Source organism: Benincasa hispida, chromosome 3, assembly GCF_027475165.1.
Source record: "Benincasa hispida cultivar pf3 chromosome 3, pf3_genome.v1.1, whole genome shotgun sequence".
NCBI classification, from domain to species: Eukaryota; Viridiplantae; Streptophyta; class Magnoliopsida; order Cucurbitales; family Cucurbitaceae; genus Benincasa; species Benincasa hispida.
In genome coordinates this window covers 78789412-78815870 of record NC_143480.1, presented here as the reverse complement: position 1 = coordinate 78815870, position 26459 = coordinate 78789412, and the positions used below count along the sequence as shown (strand labels likewise).

General features: G+C 40.0%; 1 protein-coding gene across 1 annotated transcript; it reads left to right on the top strand.

Annotated features, from left to right (window-relative positions):
* On the top strand, positions 1-26459 carry LOC120073853 (Nucleic acid-binding, OB-fold-like protein). The gene is made up of 4 exons (XM_039026736.2): positions 1-793; positions 11585-11791; positions 25366-25553; positions 26177-26459. The coding sequence occupies exons 1-3, from the start codon at positions 278-280 to the stop codon at positions 25507-25509; spliced, it is 867 nt and encodes a 288-aa protein (XP_038882664.1). The 5' UTR covers positions 1-277; the 3' UTR covers positions 25510-25553; positions 26177-26459.

Genomic DNA, 26459 nt, shown 5'->3' with positions numbered 1-26459 from the left:
ACAAGAGATATAGTAATTTATGAGTGAAAAAAGAGCGAAACGAGTGAGAGCAAGACTACTTTTTCACATGCACACAAGTATATTTGGATAATTTCACGCAATTTAACATCAGCGAAAGATCACTCGATATTCTTTTAGAAAATCGGATTCTTTCGCATTTTTTTCTCTAATTTTTGAGTCCATCGGTCGACCCTCATCTCTACGGGCGTGGTGGGATTAGAGATTGTGTTCCCAAACATCCACAGCTGTGAACGGCAGAACGATTCCATTGACAAGCATGGCTTCTCTCCCAACGGCCGCTGCTGCAATTGCCAATGTTACAAAAACTGCCACCAATGCCCGCTTCTTCTTATTCTCTTCTTCCCTTTCCCATAACTTCGACCACGATCGCCCCTTCTTCGCTCTACGTCGAACTTTTTCTCGTTTTACTCCACCACTTCCTAAGGATAATGTCGCCTCCATTGAACGCAGAAGAGGAAGAATCTCCAGAAATGGTGGGCGGTTTTCGCCCTCATTTTGCACTACCGGATCCACTGAGCCTGTCACCAGTGACGCCGTCATTGCATCGTCTTCCACATCATTGGATAAGGACGGTGGTCATGACGACGACGATCTGGAAAAGAAAATTAAGGATGCGGCCGGCACGCTCGATATTAGGGTTGGGCAAATCATTAAGGCTTGGAGACATCAGGAGGCTGATTCTCTCTATGTAGAAGAGGTCGATGTTGGTGAACCCGAGCCGAGGCTTATTTGCAGTGGCCTTGTTAAATACATCCCTCTTGATCAACTTCTGGTACTTAATTTTTCCTTCTTATAAGTCTTCTAACCAATAGATATAATTTCTTGTTGATAGATAATAAGGAAAATGTTTGGGGGGAGATGGTTAAAAGAGAAACTCTCCCCATTTCTTATGTTACCGTTATTCTTGTCATTAGCATAACTTGATACCCATGTAGTGTCTAATCATTCTGTTTTATGGGTTATAGATTGATTCCTTTAGCATATAGTTTCTGTACATTTTTAATTAATAACAATTGGGGTCTTTTCTATTTCCTCCCATCTTGTACGTGGTGTTTTTGATCAATTTTGAGGAGGAAACTATCGTTCCCACTCCGGAAAATATGAAATGGAAACCTCAGGAACCAACTCCTTCTTATAGCAAACATCAGATATCAGTTTTAGAGAGTAGAAAAGGTAGAGGAAAAATGTAATTCTACTCGGTTTTGTTGAAGGATGGCGATTGGGATTTCCAAGCTCATGTCTCATAGATGAAGGAACTATCTTATCGGTGAATTAATTAGTGTATGGATGGAAGAAGCCTCGTGATTGAACTAAAGTTGAGAGGAAGATTTTTTTTTTCCTGCTTTCTAGAATCTTTATTCCAAGATCTTGGGATGACTGCGTGAGAACAATATCGTGTAGTTCAGCATAATCATTACACACTAATAACTCATATGTATGTTCTGGTTTATGTGGTTGGGAGCTTAGAAATATAGAAGATGGAACTTTGAAGTCTTAGGCCTCATATTACCAATACTCATGTCTTGTGATATGCATATGTTGTTGCCTCTTGGGCTGTTATTTTGTATTTGGGCCTTAGTACTGGTTGGATCTAGTTTATGTTTAAGTTCCGTTAGACCTCCAAACACAAAGGTGTATTCCAAGAAGGGTTAAAGTGGAAATTCAGTCCCAAGCGTGGATAACTACCCAGCTTTATCTACTTTTAAAGTTGGCTAGCAGATGAGCTTGGGTAATTATTTTAGGGAGTTGTAACTCCCTGGGTAGTTAAGTTTGTACCACAGACAACTCTTGTATTTTGTGGGATGGGGATGTTTTTTTCCTTGTTCAAGATGTTGGGAGAGAAGGTTGACCTTTGGTCACTAGTTGATAGATTGTAATCTTTAAATGGTGTACCGAGAGTCTTGTAAATAAGCTTAAAAGTAAGCCTTGTGGTGAGCTAAGAGTGAGTTAGTTAAAATAGTTAGTTAGTTGTCATTCTACAACTTGTATTCATAACTCTTCTATAAATAAAGCCTTCTTCCCTCATTTAGAGGAAGAGAATCATTTCATCAAATTTAGACTTTTGGTAGTGCACCAAAATTGGTACCAGAGCTCTCCAAGATTCGGGGACCAGTGGCCGGAAGAAGAGGCAACCATCCAGTCAGAGGAGACATTCATGAGCAAGACCAAGATTGGAAGAAACCCCCACCCTCTCTTCAAGAGCTACAACATGACGCTTGTTGTTTGTTGAAAACTCTTTGGAGGTAATTCATGGAACATTAATGAGCCTTCAAGAAAGTATGGAAACACTTGCTTGAAGGGTTGAGATGTTGGCAGCAGCACCTCAAAATCGGGAGAATGCTCAACCATTCGTTCAAGAATGGGGAGGAAGAGGAAGGAGAGGCAGCGAACAACCAAGATATGGTCGAAACCAGCAAGAAGTACTTTAAGAAAGACCTCCAAGAATGCATAGACAGCTCCAAGAAAATCCAAGAAGCCAACCAATTGTTCAAGAAAGGTTTCAAGAAAATCGAGATTGGGATCCATCAAGTGGAGATGATCAAGAAGAGGAGTTCTATGCCCCATGAGGGGAACGAGAAGATAGGCATGGAGAGAGAGGCGACTCGAATGACTACAAAATGAAGATCGACTTGCCAATTTACAGTGGGAAGCGTGACATCGAGACATTTCTTGATTGGATCAAGAACACGGAGAATTTCTTCACCAATATGAATACTCCCGAGCACAAGAAGGTGTATCTAGTTGCCTTGAAGCTGAAAGCTAGTGCCTCGGCTTGGTGGGACCAACTCGAAATCAACTAGAGAAGAAATGGTAAATGATCAATTCATTCGTGGGAGAAGATGAAAAGATTGATGAAAGAACGGTTCCTCCCTCCAAATTATGAGCAAACATTGTACAACCAATATCAAAATTGTAGGCAAGGAGCACGGTCGGTGGCTGGTTACATTGAAGAGTTCCATTGGCTAGGAGCAAGGATGAACTTGATGGAGAATGAGGAACATTTGATTGCAAGATTTGTTGGAGGCCTACGTATGGACATCAAAGATGATGTAGGGGTGTCTTAGTCAAACTATGTCATCTTTTATAATTGTTCTATCATTTAATTTTTATTTTAGTTTAAGTGTGACAAAGCCCTTCCCCTTTGGGTCTATTTAAAGGGGCCTAGGTTTAGAATTAGTTAATTAGGTGTGTAACAACCCTTTCCCTTTGGGTCTATTTAAAAGGACCATTGTCTTCGTTTTCAATCATTAATAATAATACTCCTACTTCAAGATTGCTCCAAGATTTGGGTCTACTTCAAGATTGGTATCAGAGCACTCTACGTGATAGGGCCGCATGGTGAAGGGCGTCACCCTTCCTTCCCCCCTCAGATGCGGAAGCATCCACACCTCCACGATCGATCAACAAAAGATTTGTGGCCATTAAGTTGGTGATCAATCTGCTCAATGAGAAGTTCACAACAATGCAGGCTTCCATGGCTGATATGCACCAAGTAATGGAGTAAATGACTAAAGAGTTCAAGAAGATGTCGGGCAACAAAGGCAAGGAAGTTGAGATCCACGACAATTGATTGCTGAAGTAAGAAAGACCGATAAGCAGAGACATTTGGGCATAAGAATTCAAGATCAGGTGCGTTCCCCTCCAAGAAATCAGCCCTGAATGTTTTTTCAGGAAGCTCCAATGGCCAGACATGGGTCTGGTGGTGTAGCAGCTTGCCCAGGGGTCATGGCAAGATTCCATCATCAACAGACCAGACTTTTTCCTCCAAATCCGTTGGGTTATGACTCTGAATCCTTGGAAGAAGACAATCAAAGTTGGCCGCACACTCAAGAATTTAACCAAGAAAATCAAGAACGGGTTCAAGAAGGTCCTTACATGGGGTATTATGGGCAGAACACCTATCAAGATTGGCAGGATTACCGTCATAACCAGCGTGGACCACCTTGGAAGGCAGATTTTGACTACAAAATGAAGGTAGGTCTCCCTACCTACAATGGAAGAATGAACATTCAGGTTTTTCTGGATTGGATGAAGGAAGTTGAGAGTTTCTTTGAGTACATGGGCACCTTGGAACATAAGAAGGTTAAGTTGGTGTCCTTTAAACTCAAAAGTGGGGCTTCCGCATGGTGGGATCAGCTCCAAACGAATAGAAAAATCTATGGAAAACAATCGATTACAAGTTGGCCAAAGATGTTGTGGCTAATGAAGAAGAGATTTCTTCCTATACACCATGAAAGACTCTTATATAACCAATTTCAACATTGCAAACAAGGGGCCTGAAGCCTTGAAGATTACACCAAGGAGTTTCAACGTTTAAGTGCAAGAAATAATCTAGCTGAAAGCAAAAATCACCAAATTGCCAGGTTTGTTGATGGATTATGCCAGAAACTAGGGAGAAAGTACACATCCATCCAATGAACTGCCTTTCTGAAGCAGTATCTATAGCCACTACTATTGAAGATGGTGAATTTCAAAGACAAAAGCGTTGGAATACTAGATGGACAACTTGGGACAAGACAACAACACAAGCCCAGAGATCTTGGGAGAGAATGCCCAGAATGTTGTTCCTTCAACTTCTTCTAACACTAAACCTAAAGAATCAGCCAAGAACGATGCCAACAACAAGGGAAGTTCTAATACCTTACAAACTAAAAATGCTAACCCTTATAATAGAACTAACCTAGGCAAATGTTTCAGGTGTGGTCAAGTTGGGCATCTTTCTAATGACTGCCCTCAAAGAAGGAACCTAGCGATCCAAGAAGGGGAGGAAGACAGTTACAATGTCAAAGGAAATGATGAATTCCAAGGCACAAATCCAGACAATGGAGATGAATTATCGTGCGTTGTACAAAAGATCCTCCTTGCACTGACAACTGAGATCAATCCTCAACACCATGCTCTATTTCAAACCCGTTGCACTGTAAACGGCAAAGTATGTTTGGTGATTATTGATAGCGGCAACTTTGAGAATATGGTATCAAAGAAGCTAGTGCAAGCCCTCAAACTTAAGGTAGAAACACACCCACATCTCTATAAGGTGGGATGGATAAAAAAGGATGGTGAAGCCATAGTAAATGAAATATGCACGTTGCCACTGTCCATTGGGAGCCACTACAAGGACCAAATAATCTGTGATGTGTTAGACATGGACGCTTGTCATGTCCTCCTTGGCCGCCATGGCAAGGAAGTTATAACTCCCTAATACAAACTACAAAATTCAAATATAATAACTACAAAAATAACTTATTTGTCCTTGCCCTTGTCCTTCTTGCCCCTTCTAGCATATACATTCACAATTGAAGGTTTAACAACGACCTTATGAGTTTTGTGGGGAGAGCGAAATAGTTGTTTAGAGGATGGAAAGGGACCCTGGTGAAGTTTGTGTAAAACCTCCTATTGTATTTACTTATAAAAGGAGGGGCAAAAAGGGAAACTCACACAAGGATGCGGTTAAAGGGATAGTGGGAGATGAATATATGGTTTCAACAAGCAAAATAGAAGAGGAGGCCATTGGAGGAGGGACCACTGGAGGATGAACAAAATGGGGAAGGCTGGAATGAAGGGAAGGGAAGAATTCAGTGAAGAAAAGGGGAGATTCGATCTTCAAGGGGTGGAAAGGGACCCTGGTGAATTTGTGTAAACCTCCTATTGTATTTACTTATAAAAGGAGGGGCAAAAAGGGAAACTCACACAAGGATGCGGTTAAAGGGATAGTGGGAGATGAATATATGGTTTCAACAAGCAAAATAGAAGAGGAGGCCATTGGAGGAGGGACCACTGGAGGATGAACAAAATGGGGAAGGCTGGAATGAAGGGAAGGGAAGAATTCAGTGAAGAAAAGGGGAGATTCGATCTTCATGGAGGGATTTCCAACATCTCTCGAATCCAAAGCTGGGTTGTTTTAGTCTTATTGTTTTATGAGTATTTCATTCATCTTTTTCCTTCTGTTTTTGAGTGTGAACACTCTTGAATCTTGTGGCTGTTAATGAAGAATTAGTTCAATAAGAAGATCGTGATATTTTTGATCATTCCCTGTTCTTTTCTTCTTAATACATCTCTGTTTTTCTCGATTGGAAGCTGGTTAGAAAGGTGGTCGAGTGCAGGTGCCTTACATTAGTGGTATCAGAGCCGCAATCCTGGGGAAAACGCGCGCCATGACACAGAAACAATTGGAAGAGAGGGTTGACATCACGGAGAAGGAGATGGTGGGGCTAAAAGACCTGTTGATGGGATTGTGCAAAAATCTCGAGAAGCTCACTGAGGAAGTCCGGGAGAGCAATGTTGCTCGGAAGAAGGAGGAGTCGATGTTAACGGAGGGGAGCAACCTCAAAATGAAAGGAAAGGTAGAAGAAGTGGAGTCCTCTCAAATCTCAGGAGTTGGAAGCTCGGATAGAGGTAAGTTCAAGCGTCTTGAAATTCCTCTGTTTACAGGTGACAATCCGGAGTCATGGGTTTATCGCGTGGAGCACTACTTTGAGATACATGATCTCTCCGACGTCGAGAAAGTGAAGGTTGCAGTGATCAGCTTCGCCTCTGATGAAGTAGACTGGTTCCATTGGAGTAATAACCGAAGGGCCATCACCACTTGGGACGAACTGAAGCGAAGGTTCTTTGAACATTATCGGAAGGTAGGAGAAGGGAGTCTGTGTGCACGACTACTCAAAATCCGACAGGAAGGTTCTTACCAAAAGTATGTGAAGAAGTTTGTCAATTATTCGGCACCCTTGCCGGACCTATCGGAGGAAATTTTGAGGGATGCGTTCATGAACGGACTGGAACCGGAGCTGCAAAGCTGAAGTCGTGAGTCGAAATCCTAAATCTTTGGATGACTGTATGAAGGAAGCACAATTGGTGAATGACCGAAACATCGCCCTTAAGTTAGCACTGAAAGAAATGGGCCGTAGTGGGCTGAACCAGAGAATGGGCCTGAACGATAAGAAGGATATGAGCGAAAAAAACCAAGGTCGGATTCAGGATAACCCCTCCATGAAGCAAGTTGGGATTCCGGTGAAGCCGATATTACCCACTCTGGGGAAACCCAATTTTCCCATAAAAAAGGAGGCACCTATGAAGAGATTGAGTGATGCGGAGTTCAGAGACCGGCTAGATAAGGGGCTCTGTTTTTGTTGTACTGAAGAATATGCACCCGGGCATCGATGTAAATTCAAGGAGAATAGGCAACTGATGCTATTCATAACCAACGAAGAGGAAGAAATGGAGGAAGAAGAGTTGGCCGAAGGGGAAGAAGTGGCTGAAATGAAGAATGTCAAGGTGAGGGAGAAGGCCGAGCTATCACTGAACTCACTACTTGGGTTTTCTGCGAAGGGAACCATGAAGCTAAAGGGAGAAATCAGAGGTAAAGAGGTGGTAGTACTCATCGACTCCGATGCTACTCACAACTTTATCCATCATGATACAGTGAGGGAACTTCGATTACCGGTGGAACATCAAAAGAAATTCGGGGTGGTTATAGGAAATGGGAGCGAAATAGAAGGGAAGGGAATATGCAAGGGGGTAGAGCTCACACTACCGAACTTGACAGTGAAGGCTGACTTCTTGACTATGGAATTGGGGAGAATGAATGTAGTACTTGGGATGCCCTGGCTGTGTACCACAGGATTCATGGGTATTCATTGGCCTTCTTTAACCATGGCTTTTTGGTCAGGGGAAGCTCAAGTCATGTTGAGAGGGGATCCATCACTCACTAAAGCTGAAGTATCTTTTAAAACGTTGAGTAAATAGTGGGATGAAGAAGATCTGGGATTCTTAGTGGACTTCTAGCACCTTGAGATTGAGAATTCTGAAGAGACAGAGAAGGGGGAGAAGGAACAAATTCGATCCACTCTACCCAGCATGATCTAGGAACTGTTGAACCAAAATCAAGATATCTTTAACTTGCCCACCTCCCTTCCTCCTAAAAGAGCAGTTGATCACAGAATAACCATCAAGGAGGGCATAAATCCAATCAACGTTCGACCTTATAAGTATGGCTATGCTTAGAAAGAAGAGATAGAGAAGTTAGTCCAGGAAATGTTACAAATCGGCTTCATTTGGCCCAGCCGAAGTCCTTACTCAAGTCCAGTATTGTTGGTGAAAAAGAAAGACGGGGGATGGCGATTTTGTGTAGACTACCGAAGGTTGAATCAAGCTACAATAGCAGACAAGTTCCCTATCCCTGTAATCGAAGAACTACTTGATGAGTTGCACGGGGCTGTGGTTTTCTCTAAACTCGATTTGAAGTCCGGATACCACCAAATCCGGATGAGGGAGGAAGACATTGAGAAGACAGCATTCAGGACACACGAAGGACACTACGAGTTCTTGGTTATGCCGTTTGGGATCACTAATGCACCTGCAACATTCCAATCTCTCATGAATCAGGTTTTTAAACCATTCCTACGCCGTTTTATACTTGTGTTTTTTGATGACATTTTGGTTTATAGTCCAGATATTTCATCCCACGAGACTCATTTGGGGGTTGTATTCAATGTGCTAAGGGATAACCAACTGTTTGCTAACCAAAAGAAGTGTGTTTTCTGCCAAGAGAGAATTCAATACTAAGAGAGAATTCAATACTTAGGGCATTGGATCTCACAGCAAGGGGTTGAAGCAGATGGGGAGAAGATCCAAGCTATGGTAAACTGGCCGTGTCCCACAAATGTAACTGAATTGAGAGGATTTTTGGGCTTAACTGGATACTACCATCGATTTGTCAAAGGGTACAACACCAGGGCAGCTCCTTTAACGAGACTACTCAAGAAAAATAGTTTCAATTGGGATGAAGCAGCCACCCGAGCCTTTGAGGATTTGAAACAACAGATGACATCTTGCCCTGTTCTCACATTACCGGATTTCAATCAACCTTTCATCATAGAAACTGATGCATCAAGAATAGGGGTGGGGGCTGTGTTAACTCAAGGAGACAAGCCAATCACCTTCTTCAGTCAAAAGCTCTCACAACGGGCACAAAATAAGTCGATCTATGAGAGGGAATTAATAGCAGTGGTGTTAGCTGTTCAAAGGTGGTGACATTGTTTGTTAGGAGGAAGATTCATGGTAATCTCAGATCAGAAGGCATTGAAATTTCTAGTAGAATAGAGGGAGGTGCAACCACAATTCCAGCGCTGGTTAACCAAACTCCTAGGATACGATTTTGAGATCCTTTACCAACCGGGACTGATGAACAAAGCAGTTGATGCCCTTTCACGGGTGCAACTACCATTAGAACTCTTCAGTTTGTACTCTTCGGTAGTGGTAGATGTGGAGCTCATACTTAAAGAGGTGGAAGAGGACGAGGAGTTACAATAGATCATCTCTTTGCTGAAAGACAATCCGGATGGCAAGTCTATCTACCAATGGCCAAAAGGGAAGCTACTCTATAAAGGGAGGTTAGTAATTTCGAGACAGTCAACTCTAATACCATCCCCTCTGCATACTTTTCATGATTCAATACTTGGGGGTCACTCGGGGTTTTTAAGAACATATAAACGCATGAGCGGGGAGTTGTATTGGCTGGGAATGAAAAATGATATAAAGAGATATATGGAAGGCTGTGACACTTGCCAACGAAACAAGTCTGAATCTCTAACACCTGCAGGTCTGCTGCAACCACTGCCCATTCCCGAACTAACTCTGGAAGAATGGACAATGGACTTCATTGAGGGACTTCCGAGAGCAGGGGGTTTCGACTCCATTTTGGTGGTAGTAGATAGGCTAAGTAAATATGGGCATTTCATTCCATTGAAACACCCTTTTTCAGCTAAACAAGTGGCGGAAACCTTTATTCAAGAAATCATCAAGCTTCATGGCATTCCTAAGTCGATTACCACAGATAGGGATAAGATATTCTTGAGTAACTTCTGGAGGGAGATATTCGCAGCCTTGGGAACCAAGTTGAGAAGAAGCATGGCTTTCCATCCTCAACCAGATGGCCAAACGGAGTGAGTAAACCGCTGTCTAGAGACATATCTAAGGTGTTTCTGCAATGAACAACCCACTAGATGGAATAAATGGCTGTCTTGGGCAGAGTACTGGTATAACACTACCTTCCATGTGTCTATAAGAACCACACCTTTCCAAGCAATCTATGGCCGTACCCCCCACTGCTAGTGCACTATGGAGAAACAAAGTCAACTAATGACAGTGTAGACAGGCTCTTAAAGGATCGGGACCTAGCCTTGAACGCGCTCAAAGAGAATTTAGTAATAGCGCAAAACAAAATGAAGAAGCAAGCGGACTAGCATAGGCGTGAGTTGAAATTTAAGATAGGGGAAGAAGTCTTCCTCAAATTAAGGCCTTACCGACAGCGTTCATTGGCAAAAGGAAAAAGTGAGAAGTTGTCCACTAGATTTTTTGGTCCCTATCAAGTGTCCGAGAAGATAGGAGAAGTAGCATATCGTTTGAATCTACCACCTGAAGCAGCTATACACGATGTGTTTCATGTCTCTCAACTTAAGAAAAAGTTGGGCAAATCTCAACAGGTACAACACTTATCTCCTATGCTAACCGAAGATTTTGATCTACAAGTTGCCCATGAAGTTGTGTTAGGAGTAAGGTGGAATGAAGAGCTGAATACACAAGAATGGCTAGTAAAGTGGAAGGGTCTTCCAGATAGTGAGGCTACGTGGGAATCAGCATCGAACATAAGACAGCAATTTCCATCTTTCCACCTTGAGGACAAGGTGCACTTTGAGAGGAGCGGTAATGTAAAACCTCCTATTGTATTTACTTATAAAAGGAGGGGCAAAAAGGGAAACTCACACAAGGATGTGGTTAAGGGGATAGTGGGAGATGAATATACGGTTTCAACAAGCAAAATAAAAGAGGAGGCCGTTGGAGGAGGGACCACGGGAGGATGAACAAAAAGGGGAAGTCTGGAATGAAGGGAAGGGAAGAATTCAGTGAAGAAAAGGGGAGATTCGATCTTCATGGAGGGATTTCCAGCATCTCTCGAATCCAAAGCTAGGTCGTTTTAGTCTTATTGTTTTCTGAGTATTTCATTCATTTTTTTCCTTCTGTTTTTGAGTATGAACACTCTTGAATCTTGTGGCTGTTAAGGAAGAATTAGTTCAATAAGAAGATCGTGATATTTTTGATTATTCCCTGTTCTTTTCTTCTTAATACATCTCTGTTTTTCTCAATTGGAAGCTGGTTAGAAAGGTGGTCGAGTGCAGGTGCCTAACAGTTTGATCCCTGTCCATTTTTATGTTTCTCTGTAGATTTCGATTTTAAAAACCTTTTGTAATTATTTTCTATAAGCATTTATTTTGCATAGCTGAAGTCCCTTTTTGTAGAGAGTTCCTTTTTTGTGGGCTTGGTTTTTGTATACCCTTGTATTCTTTCATTTTAATTTTTTTTTAGTGAAAGTTGTTTCCATTAAAGAAAAAAAAACTTTGTTTAATTTCTCATGGAAATTTGTGACCAATATCGAATTGATTATAGACTAAATGGGTCTTTCATTGATGATTTTGTGAACTGTATCATGTTTGTATTATATGTACGGTTTAAACTTTTTACTCAATGTCCTTTGCCTCCATTTGACTCGAATGTAACCAACATTTAGGATAGAAGAGTTATTGTCCTCACAAATTTGAAGCCAAGAAATATGCGGGGCATCAAGTCTTGTGGAATGCTAATGGCTGCTTCTGATTCTTTGCACGAAAACATTGAACTTCTTTTGCCCCATGAGGGTTCGTTTCCAGGTGAAAGAATATGGTTTGGATCTGAAGATGAAAAAGGCAACCAACCTGATGCTGCTACCCCAAATCAGGTGAAGAAAATTCTTTTGAAAAATTTGAATCCTGCAAGACTTGAATGCCATTTTTTAATATTACATATTTCAGTGCAAATTTTGACATAAACTCACTTAGACATCTACGCATTAATTATCTAAATTATTTGAGCTCTGAATATCAGACCGTTACGTGAGGATGATATCCATCCCTACATGATGTATACAATTTTTCATCTTTTAAAGGAAACAGAAATTCATGTGCTTGATAACAAATGAGTTTATTGTAGCTGTGCTTTACATCTTCACTGTATTCATGTCTGATGTTTTTCGGCCTTTATAATCCTATTGTGATACCAGAATTTCTACTTCTACCTGCTCCACTGAACATTTTGTTTTGAACTCCGACAGAAAACTTGTATGAGAATAGATGATACCACAGAAACTGACTGAACACAGCAAAAGGCTTGAAAGCAGCCCCCACATTATCAACAAACTTTCACAAGTAATAAAAATGTAACTGCCAAATGAAAGGACAAATAATAAAACTGTATTCTTTCATTTTTCTCTTTGAAAGTCGAGTTTTTCTATAAAAGAAATAATAAATAAACACAAGTGCCCTCAGTTGTTCACAGTAACAGAGAGTTTAGGGTTTTGTTGTGTCAATAAAGAAAACAAATTTTCTCTCCTCTCTCCACCTATCCCCCATTGTTCTAGCCTTCTAGCCTTCTTTATGCCACTCTCCGACGACTTAGCCAACTAGCCTCCAGCTCTCTGTGGACTCTCCACAACGCATTTTTGAATCCTCTTGCTATTTCAAAGGTGGTTGTTGGTGGCTCCATGGAAATTAAACTTTGCTGTTTTCTTTTCTTTTTTGAAAAGGAAATAATACTTTTCATTGATGGAATGAAAAGAGACCAATACTCAAAGTACATAAATTCCGAAGGAAGAAAAGAAAAAGTGTTGATTTATGCAAATATTTTATTTTATTTGTTGTAATTATTCGGTAGGATTCTTTCCTTCTTTGTCAATATTTTCCTTATTTCATTAAATCTGTATTCTATTTAAATTAGGGCTTTGACCCTTGTAATAATAAGAAAAAGTGAAATAATTTCACATGGTATCAGAGAATCAAGTAAAAAACCCTAACCCTAATTTTAGTATTGTCGTCATCGCACCTAGCCCCCACTATCGTCGTCACGAGCCGTGGTCGTCGATCTACTCGTTTTCGTTGTCGTCAACTTGTGAACGTTAATTTCGCTCAAATTTGATGTGATTTTGCTCCTTCAGATCTTCGCCGATCGTCATCTCTGATTTCGCTCGTTCAGATCCGACTCTGATTTCGTCGTCGTCAACTGTCGATTTCGCTCCTTCAGATTTGCCGCCGATTTCGTCGTCGTCAACTGTCGATTTCGCTCGTTTCTACACCATGTTCGCTTACCACCTCGGATCTGACGCGAGTAAAGGTGTTTTCTTTCACGATTTCATCTCAGATCTGCTCGTTGGCACACACCAAATGACTGCCTTTCCTCTTTTGCCGTTGTCAATTGGTTTTCTGGCCACCGAAATCTGATCTACCGCGAGTATTCTTGTTCTCTTCTGGAGATGCTATTGTTTTTGTGAGTTATTTTTATTTTTTAACTCTATTTTTGGTTAGTGGTGTTGTTAAGATCCAATAGCACACATATCCGACGAAAAATCATCAATGGCCAAAGTTTCCGACAATCGTCAACTTCCAAATGTCCAAATCACCACAATTCGACTTAATGGAGACAACTTCCTTCGTTGGTCCCAAAGCGTTTGGATGTGTATTCGTGGACAAGAGAAGATTGGGTATCTTACTGGTGAAAACAAGGCACCGGCCAAGACAGATCCGTTGTTTGCTATTTGGGATGCTGAAAATTTCATGGTCATGATGTGGTTGGTCAATTCCATAAATGAGGAAATATGTTCCAACTATATATGTTATTATACAGCAAAGGACTTATGGGACAATGCCAACCAAATGTATTCAGACCTTGACAATCAATCACGAGTATTGAAGTTGAATCTCAAGCTAGGTGATATCCGCCAAGAAGGAGACATAGTTACACAACATTTTCACAAGTTGACAAGAATTTGACAAGACTTAGACCTTTTTGAAAGTTATGAATGGGAATCGACTAAGGATCAAGCATACTACAAGAAGGTGGTGGAGGATGGTCGTGTTTACAAATCTCGCTGGCCTCAATGATGAATTTGATGAGGTTAGATGTAGAGTTATTAGTAGAAAACCTCTCCCCTCCATCAATGAAGCTTTTTCTGAGGTTCATTGGGAGGAAAATTGTCGAAGTGTTACGTTGGGCAAGAAAAGCACAGACTTTGTTGATACATTTGCTATGGTGATTGAAACCAAAGCCAATAATGCTTCCCTGCCACCAAACAAACCCCGAATATGGTGTGATCATTGTAACAAGTCCCACCATACTCGTGAGACTTGTTGGAAAATCCATGGAAAGCCTGCAAAGTGGAAAAATAAGCCAGGTGACAAAGGTAACAATCAATCCGCACCTCCCATTGCTAATAGTGCCGACTCCAATCCATTTAGTAAAGAGCAAGTCGATAAACTACTGAAGCTGTTAAAGGTCAATTCGCCATCGGGTAATCCTAGTACTTCCTTGGCATAAACAGGTAACTTTCGTCGAGTTTTTTCTTGTCGTAATTCATCTCCTTCGATCATAGGTTCCAGAGCTTCAGACCATATGACTAGTACATTTCACTTTTTTGATTCATATTCCCCTCTGTATAGCACTGAGAAAATTTGACTTGCAGATGGTAGTTTCAATTCTATTGCAGGAAAAGGAACTATTCATCTGATGGAAAAAATTGCATTACACTCCGTACTTCATATCCCTAAATTAACCTGTAATTTATTATTTATGAGTAAACTTTCTAAAGACACTAATTGTCATATCATTTTCTCTATAGCTCATTGTTGTTTCAAGATCAGGACTCGGGGGAGATGATTGGGCGTGCTGGTCTACTTGATCGTCTTTATTACTTTGATGACTCTTTGACTAGTGATAAAAAAGTTAAGGGCTGAAGTTGTGTTAGTTCTCCCTCAGTTCAGGATCAATTATGTTATGACATTTGTTGAAAATAAGGGGCTTTGCCGATAGTTTATAGCCCCAAAGTTATTTTAATATTTTACTTTACCCTATGTTTATTTCCTTTTTTATTTTAGGGCTTGCTAGAGCCTATAAATATGACTTCTATTGTAACTTTCATTGTGTGTTAAAATAATAAAAAGAGACTCTCTATCGTGGTTTTTTCTCCCTATTCTAAGGTTTTCCACGTAAACCTAGTGTTCTTTATTTTCTATCTTTTAACATGGTATCAGAGCGTGGTGATGAAATAGCCGCCATCAGTGAAAACCAACCGGTGCAAGATAATCTTAGTTCTGCACCAGCTCCGCTTCCGCCACAGTTGCCGATGGGGTCTCTGACCACCAACGCTACTGCCGTCGTCGTCGTCGATACCGTTGCTGTTATTGCTGTCCAAACTGTGGTTAATCGGTACCTTCACTCCTTGCATATCCGTCCAACTCTAGTGCCAGTGCAACTCTTTGATGGTAACTCTAGCGCCAGCGCAACCTTTTGATGGGAACTCTAGCGCAACCACCATTTTTCACAATGCCGTCGTCATTCCTCCCTTGTTACTGAGAGCTGCCGCTGTCTATCCTTCCAACCTTATTGCCAGCAGTCGAAACCTACACCTTGAAGCCGAGATTGGTGATTCGTCTGCCTACCATAGAGGTAAATCCCCTGCCGCGGCAATGCCGGGAATCCCTGACTCCTTTCCCTTTTAGCCACAAGCAATCTATCTGCAGCCACTGGCCTTCCTCATCATGAGCCGCCTAGTTATGAACATCAAGATTCGATTGGTTTATCTGGTAATGGTTCAACAACAGTTGGCTAATCTTTAGGCAAGTTTTCAGCAACAAATTGTTGCTCTTGGGGCAGCCCTAGGTGCTTCCACAAACTTAAATTCTAGTATAGTGAATTCTTATATTCCTTCCAGTCTATCGATGTATCCAGAGAATCTAGTAACCTCTTTCCCTGCTTTAACTACTGTAAACTATTTATCTGGATCTATGGGACATTCCATAGGGTTAATTGCAGGAGAAAAGTTGAATGGTCAGAATTATTTGTCCTAGTCTCAATCCATTAAAATGGCTCTTGAGGGGCGTCACAAGTAGGGATGGCAACGGGGCTGGGGCGGGGATGCATTCCCCATCCCCGTGGGGATTTTTAATCCCTGTACTCGCCCCATTCCCCATTTTGGGGGGTCGGGAATCCCCGCGGGAAAAATTCCTGTTTTTTATTTTATTATTTTTATTATCTAAAATTAACTAAAATTAGTATTTATATTAAAATTGTAAATTTTTTGTAATAAATTAGTATTATTATTACATATATTTGTTTAAATAGTAGCTAAGCTACTGTTTTAGTAGTATATATAAATAATAATAATAATAATTAAAAGTTTTGTTTAAGTTTTTTTCTTCTAATTTTAATTATTATTATTATTCTTATTATTATATATGTTAATAATTTAAAAAATCGAGGCGGGGTTGGGGATGGGGTGGGGACCCGATTTAAATCTCCGGTTTGATCCCATACCCGGTCAAATCGGGGAATCCCTGCCCCGATTGGGTCGAAGACCTGTGGGGACCCGACCTCGCGGGGAATTTTGTCATCCCTAGTCACAAGTTTGAGTATCTAACTGGTGAGATACCAAGACCTAGGCTAGGGGATCCTCAGGAGTGCATTTGGAAAGGAAAAGACTCCCTGCTTCGATCACTGTTGATTAATAATATGGAACCTCAGATAGGGAAACCATTGTATGCTGTGACTACTCGAGATATCTGTGACGTAGTTCAGAAATTATATTTTAAGAGGCAGAATGCGTCTCGTCTTTACACTTTGTGTAAACAGGCTCACAATGCAAACAGGGGACGATGGATGTCACTTCATACTTTAACAAATTGTCCCTAGTCTGGCAAGAGATGGACTTGTGTCGTGAAATTATCTGGGATTGTCCTTGTGGAGGTGTTCAGTATTCCAAGATTGAGGAAGTCGATCATGTCTATGATTTCCTAGCTGGTTTGAACTCCAAGTTCGATGCTATGCGAGGCCGTATACTGGGACAGAGGCCTATACCTTCTCTTATGGAAGTGTGTTCTGAGGTTCGTCTAGAGGAAGACAGAGCCAGTGCTATGAACATCAGGACTGTATCTGATATTGATTCTGCTACTTTTTGTTCGAAATTATCTGGTTCTGATAGTGACAAGAAAAATGGGAAATAGATCTCAGTGTGTGAACATTGCTAGAAACCTTGATATATGAAAGATCAATGTTGGAAGTTACATGGTAGACCACCGAATGGCAGAAGATGTTCTCCAAATGACAAGCCCAATCCTGGTCGGGCTCTTATGAGTGAATCTGTGAGTGCCCCCCCAGTCACAACCTCAGGTGAATTGCCAAAGTGACCCTGGTATCTCTTCCCATGGGCGGTTGCTTAATCAGGTACATCTAGTCTCCATAAATGGTAAGAAACCATGGAGACTTGATTTAGGGGCTACAGATCATTTGACTGGATCTTTTGATAGTTTTCTATCATATCTTCCGAGTGATGGTAATGAAAAGATTCGGATTGCAGATAGGTCCTTTGCTCCTATTGCGGGTAAGGGTCATATTTCTCCTTTTGATGGTTTAACTTTACAGAATGTGCGGTGTGTACCCAAAATATCTTACAATTTACTATCTATTAGTAAGATAACTAGAAATCTGAATTGTCAAGTTACCTTCTCACCAGATAATGTTTTCTTTCAAAACTTGAGTTCGGGGAAGACGATTGGCACTGTCCGACACAATAAGAGACTCTATTTCCTTGATGATGATGCTTCCTCTAGGAACTGTTATAGGACTAGTTTGTTGTCTTCTTATTTTTCAACTTCAGAAAAAGATTGTATGTTGTGGCATTTTCGCCTTGGTCATCCAAATTTCAAATATATGAAATATTTATTTTCTCATTTATTCAATAAAGTTGATGTCTCTTCTCTATCTTGTGATGTGTGCATTCGTGCATAACAACATAGGGTCACCTTTCCGTCTCAACCTTATAAACCTTCTCAGCCTTTCACCCTTATTCATAGTGATGTTTGGGGTCCTCGAGTATTACCACCTATTCGGGAAAACCTTGGTTTGTGACCTTTATTGATGATCATACCTGTCTTACATGGGTTTTTCTCCTCACTGATAAATCTAAGGTTTCATTGGTATTTCAACAATTTTACACTACCGTTGAGACTCAGTTCAACACCAAAATTACTATTCTTCGTAGTGATAATGATCGTGAGTTCCTTAATAATACTCTTCGTGATTTTCTGTCTTTTAAAGGCATTGTCCACCAAAGCTTGTGTGTCTATACACCTTAACAGAATGGGGTGGCTGAAAGGAATAATCGTCACCTTCTTGAGGTTGCACGGTTTCTCATGCTGTCTACTTCACTTCCATCTTACTTATGGGGGGATGCAGTTCTAACTGCAGCTTATCTTATTAATCAAATACCTTCCCGTGTCCTCTAACTCCAAACCCCTCTTGAATGCCTCAAGGAGTCATACCCTACCACGTGACTTATTCCTGATGCCCCTCTTCGGTTTTTTGGGTGCATTGCCTTTGTCCATAGTCATGGCCCGAACCAAACTAAGTTTGCCCCTTGTGCTCAGAAATGTGTCTTCGTTCGGTATTCCCTTCACCAGCGAGGTTATTAATGCTTCCACCCTTCTTCCCGAAAATACTTCATCTCCATGGATGTAACGTTCCTTGAGGATAAACCTTCTTTCCCGTTAGTCATCTTCAGGGGGAGAGTACTAGTGAAGAGACTAATTGGTCCACATCTTCATTCCCTATTGACCTTCCTAAACTCCTTCTTGAACCCATCCTGAGTGTCCATGACACTGTTCTACCCACTAAACATGTCCCTTGGATAACCTACTACAAGAACCTACTACAAGAAGAATCTCAGAAAAGAAATGGTGTCCCCTACTGCTCGCCGACTCTGGTCCATGAATATGAACCAATGCAAGGTACTACTGGCCCTGATAATACTAACTTGTGTGTTGAGGATGGTATTGTTGATTTAGCTGAGAATGATAGGAATGATATGTTAGTTCCAGAAAATAATAAGGTTGCAGGCAGTGATGAGATTCGACAGAAACACGAGAGGGTGAATTCTTCCTCAGACTGAAAAATGTAATCAAAATCCCATTACAGATGAGGAATTAGACAAACCAGAGGATTATGATATCTCTCTTGACATGCCCATTGCATTGAGAAAGGGCATTAGATCCTGCACCAAGTACCCCATGTATAGTTGTATGTCTTACAGTAATATGTCTTTTGGGTTCAGGGCATTCATTGCCACCCTTGATATAGTAACAATATCGAAAAACATACATATGCCATGGAAATTCTTGAGTGGTAGACTGTCGTCATGGAAGAAATGAGAGCTCTTGAAAAGAATAATACGTGGGACCTTGTTACTCTTCCTAAAGGGCATAAATTAGTTGGGTGCTAGTGGGTGTTCACTCTTGAAGTATAAATTAGATGGAACTCTAGACAGGTACAAGACCAAACTTGTAGCAAAGGGGTTTACTCAAACTTATGGGATAGATTATTCTAAGACTTTCACCCCTGTAGCGAAGTTAAACATGGTCCGGGTCTTTCTTTCTATTGCAATTAATAAAGACTGACCTCTCCATCAACTTGAAGTGAAAAATGTATTTCTGAATGGTGAATTAGAAGAAGAGGTTTATATGAGCCCCTCTCACCCTCCTAGGTTTTGAAGCTCAGTTTGATCACCAGGTTTGTAAACTTAGTAAGTCTTTGTAGGTTTGAAATAGTCCCCGAGAGCGTGGTTCGACAGGTTTACTATCTTTGTTAAGTCCGAAGGTTTTACTCAGGGATACTCTGATCACACGTTGTTTACAAAAATGTCAGTATCCAAGAAAATTGCTCTTCTAATTGTGTATGTTGATGATATTGTTTTGTCAGGAGATGATGAACTGAGACCACCAGGCTGAAAAAGAAAATGGCTGATGAGTTTGAGATCAAAGATCTAGGGAATCTAAAGTATTTCCTTGGAATGGAGGTGGTAAGATCAAGAGAAGAGATCTCTATCTCACAATGGAAATACACTTTTGACGTGTTAAAGAAAATAGGTATGACTGGATGTAGACTTGCTGACACTCCTATTGAATTCAATGAGAAACTGGGAGGTTCTGTTGACAAGTTCTTGTTGATAAAGGGAGGTATCAGCGTCTAGTGGGAAAGTTGATTTACTTAACTCAAACTAGACTAGATATTTCCTATGCTGTCAGTAGGGGTGATCATCGGCCGGTCGGGGTCAGTTTTCCGACCATATCGACCTCGAACCGATCAGAATTGGTTTGGAATATGTCTAAACTGGTCCCGACCGACGACTGAACGCAAACATGACCGGCTGACCGGTCAGCGTCTAGTGGGAAAGTTGATTTACTTATCTCAAACTAGACTAGATATTTCCTATGCTGTCAGTAGGGATGATCATCGGGGTCGGGGTCGGTTTTCCGACCATATCGACCTCGAACCGACCAAAATCAGTTTGGAATATGTCCAAACCGATCCCGGCCGGCGACTGAACGCAAACACGACTGGCTGACCGGTCGGTCGGTTGGTTGGTTGGTTGGTTTTTGTCGAGTTTTCTCTTTTAATTTGTCCAAACCAAAATCTTATCAATCATGTTTAGTTTTCTCTTTTAATTTGTGATTGTGAATCAGAATTCAAGATACTATTTCACATTTTATTATTTTAATACTTATAAAATAGAGCTAGCCTAGAGGTTAAAAATAAGATATTGATATGATTTGATTTGACAACCCTTAATATTTAACAATTAACATGTCCATTGTTTGGGATTGTGTTACTGCTCGCTTCGCTTAATTGTTTAAAGAACCTTTAATACATAATACATATTACATATATAATTGAAAACAAAACTAATGAGAGTCAAGAGTGTACGTCACAAATAGAAATGTCACATGACACATAGTCACATATAACACAATCAAACTAGAAATTACAACATAAAGTCAATTGTCAAATATAACTCAATTACAATAAAGCATAAAATCAATCGTCAAATACAACCAAATTACGATAAAACATAAAGTCAATTGCCAAATACAACCAAATTACAATAAAATCAAATGATAAATGCTTAATCACTATCTGACAACTTTGCAAAATCTGGAAGGTCTTGAATGTCTTTTTTATTGTCCATTACCGCTCTGAATCCCATATAATTAAGATTGAGAAGAGAAAGAAAACCTTATTAAGATTTTAATCTAACAAGTTACAACTACACAAATGATGAATAAATACCTTCTTCAAATAATGAAGCTTCATCCATGTCATGCTGAACTTCAAGATCTATTGGACCAGAATTTAGCCAATTTTGAGTACAAATGAGAGCCCCCACTGTTTTTGGAGCCAATGAACAACGTGATGAATCAACAACACGTCCTCCTGTACTAAAAGCCGACTCAGACGCTACAGTAGATACTGGAATTGCCAAAATATCTCTAGCCATACGACTAAGAACCTCAAACTGATGACTGTTCCTCTTCCACCATTGAAGTATGTCAAAATCATCTTCATTCTTAACATTCGCTTCCAACAAATAAATATCAATCTCTGAGCCCTGTTCGAAAGGTGTAGTCTCATGGCCTTCAAAATCAAGATCAATTGTATCATAGACAAAGTCTTCACCCACCTTTTCAGTTTGATCACAATCAATCATGGTCTCCGAGGCTGAGACAATTGGTGTATTAGTAGTAGTATCTGAGTATGAGTAATACTGTACTCATGAAAGAGACGTCTACAACATTGTTCCATTACATTTTCCATAGATTTGGCAACCTCTGGCCCAAAAAAATTTTAAAGACAAAAAGATACAAACCTTAGCTTTTTTTGAGGATCTAGCACAATAGCAACATACAACAATAGATTATTTTTTTCATTATTCCCCCGATATTCTCAAATTTGGCCTTCATGCTATTGGCCATTCCAACTAGCATTGCATTTGCACTACCAACATTCAAACGTATACAATTCTGAACCACTGTAATCTGATGAAAAACCATATTCGAAGTGGTGTACAAAGACCCTGAAATTTTTGATGTCACATCATAAAAGACCTTTAAAAACCTAATCAACATTTTAGCATTTGTCCAATCTTCCTTATTTGGTGACAAATTGTGTCTATAAGAAGCATCTTCTCATCCTCCATGGACTTGCAAAGGTTTTCCATGGGTCCTTCATACGACTCTTAAGTCTTCCATGAGTCTTGTAGAGGTCTTCCATGTAACTCCTAAGTTCTTCATGGGTACTATTAAGCTCTCTTGTGGGTGTTTGACCCTCCACTAGGCTCTCTCATGGGTCCTCTACAATAGTTGGTATTGGTTCAATCGATGTTGGTCAAGTCAATTGTGGATCTGGAGCATATAAACCTCTGCGACTGTTGAAGGCAATTCTCATATTCTCATACAATTGGTGTAGATATGAGAATGAACAGTCGTGATTGTTGCTAGAGTAAGTGTAATTCTTATAAGAAGTTTCCATCGAATTTATGACCCTATTACGACAAGGCATAATATGTGAAATAATCATGTCTATATGCATGGAGTTGACCATAAATGGAAAGGGAGTAATGGACAAAAGTCGAAGGAGGAAGAAGGTTTGCGAAAGAAATATGTTAGAAGTAGCCAAAACTGTTTACTTTGAGAGATGGAAAAACAATGAGAAGATAAAATCTGTGTTCTCAAACCAAAATCTATATCCTCCATTAATAAGAAAATTCAAAAAATGTTTCAGATCTAAAATTGATTTTAGATTTGAAACGGTCAAACAGTAAAAAAAAAAATGTAACGATTAAAATATTAAATTTGTAATGTTTTGGTCAAAATGTACAGTTAAACATTTTAAAACTTCCAATGTAGGATACCTTTTGACAAGTCATTCCCAACAACCTCCCACGAGTGACTGACATATTAAAGAAAAAATTTATAAACTAATTTCTCTGAGCAAAGAAAGAAGTATAAACTTAAATATCTAAATCTTTCAGTTTGAACTGATGCATAGTGAGATAGGACAAAAATCTAATCAATGAAAGTAAGTTACCTTTTGAACTTCCAATAGTTATGATTGAGCTCCCACAATACTTTTATCAATCCTTGTGTTTTTCGTGATTCCACAATACAATTGTAAATCATGTGCTATTTAAGGTCAATGCACATAAACCTTGAGACATTGTGAAACCTCCAAAAAGAAATCCTTAAACTCTTTCATAGAAGGTGACTACACTTTCACACTTATGCTAATTGCTTCATCAAGCTTGTCAGAGGAACACTCAAAAACTAACTATTAAAGTATCGAGATAAATGAGAATATTCTTTGTATAAATAGAGAAATCGAAGATCTCTCTGTTGCAACATTTTGCAAGCCTTAAAAATGAAAATTAAACAGTATTGCAGTCCATCTTAATATTTGTTGCATGGGGATTTGTGAGGTCGGCCATGCCTTTCACTCGATGGTGCTACAGTCATTTGTTTAGTTGGTTCTAGATTTGAAGCAAAAAAACCTCTGCGGTTGTCAAAGGGAATTCTCAACTTCTCGCATAATTGGTGCAGATATGACATTGAACGGTCGTAATTGCTGTTAGCATCAGTGTAATTCTTATAAGAAGTTTCTATCCAATCTAGGACCCTATACAACAAATCATAATATGTGAAATAGTCACATCATGGAGTCGGCCATAAATGGAAAAGAAGTGAGGGACAGAAGTCGAAGGAGGAAGAAGACAAACATGCCGAAGAAGTCGAAGGAGGAAGGTCTGCGGAAGTAGGTTAGAAACTTGGTATGCAGATTTAAGCGGTTCCGAAAATTGAAGGAGGGCAGTTTGTTTGCAAACTCGTTCGCAGGTTATAGTCGTTGGTGAGCTTCAAAAGACCATTGGCGATTAATTTGACTACGTCGTCGAGGATGATTGCCAGGACTGGAGCTCCAAAAGCTAGAGAGATACAAACATCATAAAGAGAGACGGTGGCAATGATCTTCTTCACCTTAATTCTCTCAATGGCTCCTTTTTGGATCGTCCGTTGAAAATTTGGATGGTTTCAAACTCAATCACTCTGAGGTCTTTTATGGGTCTTTTGAGGTCCTCCACGGGTCATACAGAGGTTGCTCATGAGTCCTCCAAGATCCTTCATGTCCTCCACGGGTCCTATAGAGGTATGCCATGGGTCCTCCAAGGTCCCCCATGTGATACCTAATTCTTTGTTGGGACCTGCAGAGGTCTTCCTGTGTCTTTCAAGGTTTTCCATGTGACTCTTAAGTCCTCCATAGGTATTGTAGAGGTCTTCGATGGATTCTTTGGTTCGTCAATAGTGGTTGGATTCTCTTTAAGCATGGGAAAAAGCTTAGAAGAAATTTATCTGATGCTGAATTTGATGATTGAGTTGCTCTTTTGAACAAGCTTCAACTTTTTAGACTAAATAAAGAGATGATACGTCTGTGTGGTTGTTGGAAAAGGATGGCTCCTTTTCAGTCAAATCTCTCTCCAAAGCTCATTGTGAAGCAAATAGCTTTATAAAGGTAAAAATCTGATCTTATTTGGAAGGCCTTTTGTCCTAAGAAAGTCAAGAAGGTAAACATTTTCTGTAGAATTCAGAGAATCCTTTGAAGTTATGCTCTCTCTCCCTTTTTTTATTTTATTTTATTTTTTTTTCTGGCCCTTTGTTGCCGATTGTTGGGAGAGATTATTTAGCTTGTTCAAAAGTCAGTGGTGTTGTCCCAAGAAAGCTTCAGAATCCTTTTCGCAGTTAGTTGAAGGTCCTCAGTTAAATGCTCGGATGAAAATACTTTGATCCAGTTAGGATCTTTGCCCTCCTTTGGAGGTTGTGGTTTAAAAGGAACTCTATAATCTTTGGTGATCAAGAAACTAAAATTGACATTTCTTAGACTTTAGTTACTCTTTTTGCTTCTCCGTGATCCTCCACTTCGTAACCCAAATTTATACTAGTTGGGCTTCTTTTCTGTAATTTGTTATGTTGGTGCAAGTTCGCCTCCAAGCTGGATTATTAGGGAACTGGGGGTGCAAGTTCACCCAAAAACATTCTCTTATCTGGCTTTTCCTATTTATATTTGGGAACTGGCAAAAAATCAACTAAAGAGCATCTTGTGGTGTGGTGGCTGTAAATTTTTAATTCTTTCTAACATCCACAAGTAGCTAGGCTAGCTCACAGTCACGCCCACTTCAACTTATCTTGCAAGCAAGAAACTCATAGGATTTTAATATTCTAAGTAAAATCTTCTATTGCGCAGCCACCATGGAGTTTCAATCAAATTTCCTGAGTTTTTTTTTAACTTCTTGCATCAATCCACGGTTGTTGTATAATTTATTCTTGGTAGATGCTGTTTAATGATAATATATATTTGTTGACATAAGATGTTTAATTTGAATGAATTGCACAGATTCAGAAGAAGAAAATATGGGAAATGGTGCAGCCTCATCTGAAGACAGATGGTTGTTGCACTGCTGTCTTGGGTTCCCATCCAATGAGGACTTCCACTGGTGTTGTCACCTCCCCCTCCCTTAAACACGCAAACATCTCTTGACTCTTATCATCTCCTTCCACCTCCTTCCCTGGCTGATTACATTGGTACTATTTTTATTATTTTTTAATTGTTGATCTATTTTGATATCTGCAACACCAACACCAACACACGGACACGACACGACTACACTTTCATATAAGAGTCCATGTAAAAGAAGTAATGAAATGTACAGTACCTTGTAACTTGTAATGCATATTTTTAGTGTTGCAGTGCTCAAGAAGCTTCCTAAGCTAGGCTATGCTTCACCAAAATCTCCGCTCAAAGTTATCATATCATGTTTGGCGTACTTTTTTAAAAAATGACAAGCATTTAGAAGTATCGAAAATGCTTTTTGACAAAGCACTTGCTTTTGTCCTTTTGTAGTTGAGTTTGATGGTAACATCACCATACAATCTCTCTCTAAGTAATGATGTTTTTTACAATAGCAATAGTCCACGCATGCCCTAAGCCCTAGAATCTAAAGACATGATTAGGTTAGGTCTTAACTAGGTCTTCCTTGGTTTTTTTTATTTATTTATTTATTTTTATTTTTTTTATTTACGGATGGCCTCATTTGGGAGGCCCAAATGAAAAATGGCCACCTAAAACCCGCTTGGTCATGTATTTGAATGGAAAAAGCCATCAAGGTATACTGAGGTAAAAATACTTCCTTTTCTGAGTGGTACAGGTTGGTAGACGAAGGGTAAACAGGATACCGTCTACTGGAGAACATGTCACATTAAAGAAATGTGGACGGTGTGGCCAATCGGGACATAACAGACAAAAGTGCAACGAACCACTTGACACGTCCAAACTCAACAAACGTGCAAGGACAAATTAGGGGACCCAACAAACGTCCAATATAGATTGTTCATTGTTCATTTTGTATTATATAGATTGTTCATACGAGACCCTCTAAACTTTGTATTATATAGATTGTTCATTCTATAATGTAGAGACGTTCCGATAAA